This window comes from Pangasianodon hypophthalmus, chromosome 27 (assembly GCF_027358585.1).
Source record: "Pangasianodon hypophthalmus isolate fPanHyp1 chromosome 27, fPanHyp1.pri, whole genome shotgun sequence".
In the NCBI taxonomy this organism is placed as follows: Eukaryota; Metazoa; Chordata; class Actinopteri; order Siluriformes; family Pangasiidae; genus Pangasianodon; species Pangasianodon hypophthalmus.
The window spans coordinates 6834916-6843669 of record NC_069736.1 but is presented as its reverse complement, the minus strand read 5'-3'; the positions used below and the strand labels follow the sequence as shown (position 1 = coordinate 6843669).

The 8754-nt window shown below is 37.4% G+C and overlaps 1 protein-coding gene across 1 annotated transcript in view; it reads right to left on the bottom strand.

Moving 5' to 3' along the window:
* Window positions 1–441: 441 nt before the first annotated feature.
* The window catches only part of srrm3 (serine/arginine repetitive matrix 3), an 82298-nt gene continuing 73985 nt past the window's right edge, over window positions 442–8754 (bottom strand). Inside the window, exons 11-14 of the mRNA XM_026922170.3 lie at window positions 7246–7532; window positions 6860–7096; window positions 6349–6471; window positions 442–2712 (exon numbers count right to left, since the gene is read on the bottom strand). Coding sequence (XP_026777971.2) covers window positions 2439–2712; window positions 6349–6471; window positions 6860–7096; window positions 7246–7532 — 921 coding nt within the window. The 3' untranslated portion in view covers window positions 442–2438. The remainder of the gene's footprint in view (window positions 2713–6348; window positions 6472–6859; window positions 7097–7245; window positions 7533–8754) is intronic.

Below are 8754 nucleotides of genomic sequence, written 5' to 3'. Positions count from 1 at the left end.
TGCACCACAGATTTGCATATTCAGCAGCACTGTAGTATAAAGAAAGATCAAATTGCATTCATCTTGACTGACAAAGTCACACACTGGAGACATTAAACTATACTCAATAAAACAACTTGAACTTAGAGTTATGTAGGTATTTACAATAAGTGTAATTCCAACTGACGTTATCAACCAACCCATTAACAGACCATTTAAAGATTGTATTGTACGAAATCTGTTAGTTGTATGAGTACTATAAGGCTTTACTTACTTTATTCAATAGTCTGATGCTTGTTCTATGGCGCAAACAGGAAGTAAATAGTCATGAAGCTATTTATAACCCCTAGGAAATGGCTCCTATGAAATGAAGACAACCTATAGCAACTCATCTAGAGCTTTATATACTTACAACGAGATATCAGTTACAATTGTAAGAGAAAACTCAGACCACGTTTCAGGTTTCCACTGGAATATACTTTATTTTCTGTAGAATAATAACTAGTACACTACATCTACTGACTTCTATACAGTCCCATGATAAGCGCTGTATAATCTTGTTACTGAAGAGGGTATTGATCCACAATGAATGAAGGATGACTCCAAGAACACTGACAAAGGTGTGAGCAAGAGAGGAGAGGAAGACTGTGAGCATGTTTCCCTGATTGCATCATCAACTCATTTGTCAATTTCAGTAAAAGTCATACAGGGATAGAAATATGACCATATTGGATTTATAGGGAATCTGAATTGAGACTTAATCAAAGGTATGAGAGGCAGAAACTGTTCTTAGCCAATAACAGTAATAACTGTTTGATAAAGATTCCTGAATTAAGGTATGTGCAAAATAGTTAAAAAAAAATTAAATAAATAGCGATCTCTTCATTAGTCAAGAACTACAATAAGTTTGTACCACTAATGCTTAGGGTTAAAACAGGAAAATCATATTTCAATTTAAATCAATTTTCAGTTAGTGAAATAAATGTTAGCTAGAAGCAATTTCTTGCTGAAATTTAAAAAATCCAATCCAATAATTTCTTTCTTATTTAATTTTTAGATGCAGGAAGCAAGAGGAATTCTTCATTAATGTTTCAGCATGAATAAATAAGCACTGAATAAATACATAATAAATATCAAATAAATAATGAATAAATAAGAACAATTAGGTAAATAAATAATACATAGTTAAATACATACAGTATGATCAAAAAGACGTGTGTGCATGTGGGTTTTTGCAGCCTGGTTTCAAGGACAGGTACTGACAACAGCGATGATTATTATAATAACTGTACAGAACTAATGCACTAAATTAGTCAAAGCTCTAAATAGCGATACAACCATGTATGCAATACCCACAACCAAAGAAAGTGGGATAGTGACCAAAATCATACATTTCTAAAAGGTCTCTGCATACAGGTGTATCCGATATGAAATGGTCAACAAGACCCGAGAATAAAGGAGGAGTAGAAGAGAAATTTACATCCACATCTGTGTGTGTGTGTGTGTGTGTGTGTGTGTGTGTGTGGTGTTGGCCGGGTGCTCGTATATGAAAGTCTCCTCTGCTGCATCATGCTAACGTTTCCACATACAAAGCCTTATTTCGTATATGGTTTGGATATACAGTGCATAGTTTACAGCCAGAGCTCGCAGTTTACACCTTCACACGTCAACATCCCGGTGTATGTACTGTATAATACATCTTTTAGAAAAGCACACAGTTCTGTTTTCCACTAGCAAAACATGAGATAAATATCATTAATATCATTAATATCATTAATACAGTCTGTGTTTGTTCTCAAGTTTGTTTGTTCGTGTGTGTCAGTCTTTGGAAAGGGGTGGGGAAGAATATTACAGAATGTGTTCACTGTCCATCGAGTCTCCTTCGACCCCTGTTAGATTACATTCATCCCAGCTGGGTGCTTCTTCTCACGTCTACTGACCCTTGATTTGGTTATTTTTGCAACTTGGAAGAATTTCAGGCCATAAAAGTGCTTTACTTCATTTTGTTCTCCTGGCTTTTGGTGTCCGTATACGATCCTGTTTTGTTTGTAACATCACTTCGTATACAGATTGTGAGAATTTCTCATGAATGTTTGATAGATTCCTTTGCTCTTCTTTTTTGGGTGATTTTTGCAAACGTCTGCATGTTTAATTTTCCTCAGTTTATTTTGGATTTCGTGTATTCCCTGTATCTGTGTGATATCATCATCATCTGATCTGATGTGCTGCAACAATTTCTGGTGTTTAATAATGTTTAGATTTTTGTCATCGTCTTATGGAAGATAAGAAATCTTCCATACTGTCTTGACAGCCATCTTGGCTATGGTAATACCTTTTTCGTTATAATAATTACTTATTTATGACAGATACAAGGAAGGGTAGTCTGAAGTGTTTGGATTGTTCATTTCTTTCATTTTCCATCCATCCTGTAATCTATCTGTTCCTGTAGCCATCACTTATCAGAAGCCAGGGCTCTCGTAGCTGCTGTGACTGTAGTAGCTGTGTGCCTGACTGGGGCTTCGTGACTGACTGCTGCTCCTGCTCCTGCCCCTGCTCCTGCTCCGACTTTTACTCCTGCTTTTACTCCGATTCCTGCTCCTGCTCCGGCTGTAGCTGCTGTAGCTGTCATAGCTCCGACTCCGGCTTCGGCTTCGGCTGGAGCTACTGTAGCTGCTCAGAGAGCTGGAGGAAGACGGACTAGGCCTGTAGTATGGTATCGGCCTCTTGCGTGCACTACAGAGAGAGAGAAACATTAGTATATATTAGTATATATATATATATATATATATATATATATATATATATATATATATATATATATATATATGAATATATATGAATTGGTAGTCCCACATTATAGTAAGTGTCTTTAATACCATAGGCATGAACTATATATGCAACTATAATGTAACTAATGCAGATTTTATAGATGGACTTCAGAAGTAGATTAAATGTATGTATTATGAAGGTTAATGAAAGGTAAGGTAAAAGTTTGCCTCCTCCATGGTTTCTGGTGTCAAATAAACAGAATTCTAGAAAGTGAAAATGAAATGTGTGATTTTCACAGAAAAGCAGGTTAGAGGATATGAAAAAGGTTGTGAGCCAGTGATAAAGGCAATGCATGGGTGCAACAGTTAATTTACTATTAATATTGTAATGTATAATATTTGGCCATTTTCATTACTTGGTTGTGATAAAGTCATATCTATGAAACCGAACACATTAAATGTTTTGTTGGTATGAAATAAACATCTTCATTTTGTGCTAAGGGTGTGCAAAATTTGCACTCTCAACTGTACATATTGGAATAAACTGGTTAAAAAAATGTAATTATCTAAATTATTAAGGTACTACTGATATTATTGGGTTCACATGTTACAGAAATGTGGTACAGTAATTATATACACCTCTGTATATTTTTGAGAACAGCTGAAAAGATAATCAGAGTCTCTCTACCCAGCATTGACACCTCATACAACAACCACTGCATCCGCAAAGCCAACAGTATTGTGAATAACCCCTTTTACCCCTCACATGGACTCTTCACTCTCCTGCCATCTGGCAGAAGGTACAGGAGCATCCATGCCACCACCAGCAGACTCCACAACAGTTTCTTCCCTGAGTCAGATTACTCAACACCCCTGCTGCCTCCTAACACTCACCTGGGCTAGTCAAACACCTAACTCAGTATGGCTCAAAAACATTGCACACCTGCACCTCACAAAGCTGCATCAGACACTTTTATTGTGGACCTCATTTTTGACTACAAAATAGATTACAGTTTACAGCCCATGTTCCGTATATTTACTGTCCTGTGTATCTATTGTTCTGTTCTGTGTATTTATTGCCTGCACTCGTCTCACACTGTTGTGCAGTGCACTTTATGTAGTCTTGCCTACTGTTCTGTGTGGCACAATGGTCCTGGAGAAATGACATTTCGTTCTGATGTATACTAATTATAAAGAAGAATGACAGTAAAAACCGTTTGACTTGTCTCTGACTGTTACAAAGCACTGACATTGGAGACTCTTTCCAAAAATGGTAAATAAATGCTTTCATACTAATGCAATCCATCTGTAAAAGGCATACAGCCACAATAATTACATTATAGTTGCATGTATAGTTTATGTGTAACTACACAATCATTGGAGACACTTAAAATAAAATTTCATCTATACTTTATTTGTGACAGAAGCAGAGATAATGGTTTCAGATGATGCTGTCAGAGGGAGCCATAATGCTGTGATTAGAATAAAAAGATTGAGTGGCTGCGAGTGTTAATCAGGGTTAATGCGTTTGCCCCCTAGATGGCACTAGTTATTTAAAGAGACAGACAGAGATGCATAATTTGTTAATACCGTACATTCACACACACAACCATAACCACACACACACATACATGACCACACGTAGGTCAGCTCGAAGCACCCATACCGCTTGTGTTGCTGCCAAGCAAAGAGCTGTTAACTGGTACACATACAGATATATTAAACCCTTAATAGAAGTGAGTGAGAAACAGACTCAGGGTTTATCAAGAGGTTTCTACAGAATGGTAATCCTTCAAGATTATCATACATATACCAATTGAAATTTAAAAAACATTTCTACAGACTGTTTTTTGATTTAGAGTTACTTTATATTTTGGTCAATTTTAGTCTGAACGTGTAGATTTAAATTTCAAAACTCAAAACCTCTTGACTTCACCTTGATGAGTTAAGCATTTTGTAACATTAGTATTCATCAGATGTCAGTAACCACTGTAGTAATTTAGATTAGAGAGAGAAAGACAGGGTTAGGATGTTGATTTTGGTACTGTAATGACATTGTCTGTGTGCCGCTGCTTCACCAAACAGGTTCACAAGGAGACGAGGCCTAGGAGAGTCCTGCTGCTCGGCAACAGTTACCACGGTAACCCTGCCTCCACGTTCCGATGCCCGAGGTCTTCTGAACACCTTCATACAGGAGTGAAAGTGTGAGCTCGCCTGATTCAGCTGTGCTGATCCAGGAACACAGGCAAGAAATCTCAGAGTGAACATACAGCAGGTGTGTAGGTGCTGTTTTACCTGGGACAGTTCGTACACCTTGATGAAAGACTGAACAAAAAGCATTTGAATTATTTGAATTTGGGTAAATTAATTTCAACACACTTTAGACACCACACCAGGGCAATGTTTTGTATTGTTTTGTTATGTGTTATATACTCTATATGTGATATTTACTGTATGATTGGAAAGCAGGCAGTAAACAGAATGGCCACTAGATGTCACTGTAGGTGCACATGATAATACATTCACAAGGTTTTCATTAGGAAACTCATACCAGTGACTGCTGTCTTAACATTTTGTTGTCTGTGGAAAAGAACATGGATTACAGAAACCCCTTTGTATGCCACCCTTTTGGAGGAAATTTTTCTGTCTTTGAACAATTCAAATCCAGATTTACAATTATCCAGATTTTTTTCAACAATCCTGGGCTGAAGAAAACAAAACTATTTATGCTGAATAATAGTTTGTTTAGAAATTATTTACACCAAGATCTATTTACATAATAGTCAGCTGCTAGTAAACTAGCTCGTACTTGTCAAAGGTTGGCACAAGTAGGATCTCAGTATTAAAGTCTTGATATGTATTGTCATATTCTTGCAATATATATCAAACAAAACTATTTAATTGCTTTTGTTAATCAACAACATAAGTTAAATTAGCTACCTCGCTAGGTTAGCATGCAGGTTCTGCAGCTAAAAGTTTGACAGTACTAAGAAGGTCTGAGAAACTGAGAAATTCATGATTAAAATAGGGATTTATGTTTTGTCTTAGGACTGCTATTCTGACAAAACATGAGTGAAATGTAATAATCAGCCCTATTTCAGTTCAGACTGAATATATACGGTAAGCTAGCTAGTTAGCAACTCACAAGCACTACCTAGTCAGGGAGATAGCTTAGTTGGCTAGCTAGCAATGTTTGCATTGTTTAAATGGTCCAATTTACTGAATAATTTTAATCATTTCAATATAATTATTATTTAACGATTTGATAGTTGACAGTTGCCAGCTGCTTTTAGTTGCTGCTGGCAGCTAAGTCAGCTGTTATTACCTGAGAGAATCAAAGAAAAAGGACTTCATCACCTTAAAACCATGTGTATGGAAGCAAAACAGAATTTACACAGAAATTCAATCTCTTTCAACCAGTCAGTTAAATGAGATAAACTGAAGGTTTCATTATAATAGGTAAAACCTTTTCACTTAGGGTCAAATCACCAAAATAAATAGAAATTACATTCCTGAAATCATCTCAGAAACAGGAAGGTGTTGTGACTCCTGTAGTTTGCTGGAATACAATTGCTGTAGAGTGAGCAGGAACGGGATGTACCTGGTGATTCTGCGAGCCTCCATAAAGCTGGGAGAGTCTCTCCTCCTCTTACGAATGGGAGAATAACTGCGGGAGCGTCTCCGAGTTCTCTCGGCATCAGAGTAGTGAGGACTGTCCCTCTCCCTATATGAGAACACCGAAGAGGTGATGATTAAAGTGTGTCCACATTCTCTTGACATGGGTCTATCTCCACATGAAAAAAAGATATTTTGAAGACTATTTCTGTTCCTTTTCAATACACAAATGCTTGTGCAGTATAGAGCAGTATGGCTCTTTAAATTTGAATCCTGAACTATACATACACCTGAAAGTAGGAGGATTGCTTTTGAGGTTGGTTGGTCATAGGCACTCTTTTTATGTCACTGATTAGCACAGCACCACTTGAAATTCAAGAGTTGAGTTTCTATGTATTTTATACTTGTGAATTTGTGAGATGTGATTTGTGTAAGTATAGACTTTAAGTTACACAAATACACTGTTTAGAAATGACTGTGAGTAAGGAGGCATGTACCTAGAGTTGTTCTGTCGAGTATGTGGGGACTTAGTCTTGCTTTGCACGTGCTCTCTTGATTTGGAGCGTGAAGAAGAGCGAACACTGCTCCATGAGCTGCTTCGTTGCTGTAGGCTTGATTTGCTCTTTTTGCGCCCGGACGTGCGCCGGTGTGGAGTTGGTGACGCTGACACACTGCGCTGTCGGTTCACGGCCCTACCATGATGGTGCCTCTTAGATGAATGAGACCCTTTTGCTCTGCAAAGAAATACGATGGAAAAAATGTTGGTCCAGCTATCTTGATTACAAAATGACCTGGGTAAGAGTATATTATACACCAAAAGTCACATATTGATCTATTTGGAAATGGATAGATGATGGCCAAAGCATCAATGACTAGGTCTCACTTCTTCATGTGTGTGCCCTTGGCTTTAGACTGGAGATCGAGTTGGGAGTCACTGCTATGGGCAGGAGAGTGGCAGCTCCGTCCTGCCCGTTTTCCTGATGACTCAGAGGACAGCTTGCCACCCCTCTGCTGCCTCTCTTCTCCCTTTCCTGCCTCTCCCATCTGGGCATGTGTCTGCTGTCGTCCAGGGCTCCTACAGAGGGCACTGTGGCTCTTTACTTCCCTTACATTAGGTGATGTCTGCCTCTGCTCTTCACTTGGTGAGGATGAAGCCAATGACCGTAGCTTCTGTGGATGTATAATAACCAAAAAAAAGAAAAAAAGAAAAAAAAGAAAAAAAAATGACACAAATACACAGAAATTAGAATCTTTTTCACTTGGATGAGTGCAATGGTGTACTTGCCAAAAAAGGGCAAATATCTAAAAGAAAAGAGCTAGGAGTTTTCTTGATATGGCTTATAGACAGTCCTCTATGGTGCAGCGCATGCAATACTTGGCATGCAAAACCATAATGAGCTGGAAATTATAATCCCGAAAGAAAAGAAGAGGAAAGAAGGGAAAATATGTGAAAACTGTGAAACAAATCAAGATCAGGAGAACAGAGAGTGAAAAGAGAGAGCGAAAGAGACCAAAGAGCTGAGTGGAAAAGGAGGACTTTGTCAATTTTTTAGAAATGGCTACAAACGGAAAAAAAGTGGAAAATAAAAACTAGAACAAAAAAAAATCAGACAACTTGACAGAACATCACAGAAATGGAAGGAACAAAATTAAAGATTCACAATTATAGAGTCACTCGAATTAGAAAACAATTGGTCTTCTATTCAATAGTAAATTTCTGCTTGTGGATTGCTTTTCCTGCAGACAATTGCTGAGATGTGAACAGCGACCCATTTCCTTTTTTTTTTTTTTTTAATTGCTACTCTGTTTTAACTCCCTTTTGGTTAACATCCACTTACCAATAAAGTGGTATTCCCTCCTTTAGTAGGTAAGGTATGAAGAGAAGGGAAAAGTGGGGCAACATAAGTGCATCATTAGATTCACAAAATGCAAGAGAAAAAGACACAACACCCTTCCCTGGTAGTGAGCATGAGACAATACATGAAATCAAACTCAAAAAGACACACCAAATGAAATAGAAATAAATAAATAAATAAATAAATAAATAAATACTCATTTAGGCCTTAAGGACAGAAATTACAGTATGGGCTTGGATACTCAGAACCACTCGCTTGCAAAGTAGCAAATGATTCTGATGATCTGATATATGCATAGGCACTAAGAGTAAAATGAATCTATCAAATGGAAAAAAGGTATCTATCAGCTGATATTCAGTTGATTTTAGCGAGCATGCAAGTTTCAAAATAACATACATTCTAAATAACCACTTAACACTTTCATATTATTTTTGGCTATATCATCATAACTGGCCTCTTTCATAGTTTCTTTTTTTATAAAGTTGTAAGGACTTGTCCTTTTCCTGGATGCCCACAAAATTTAGGAACTTGACCAT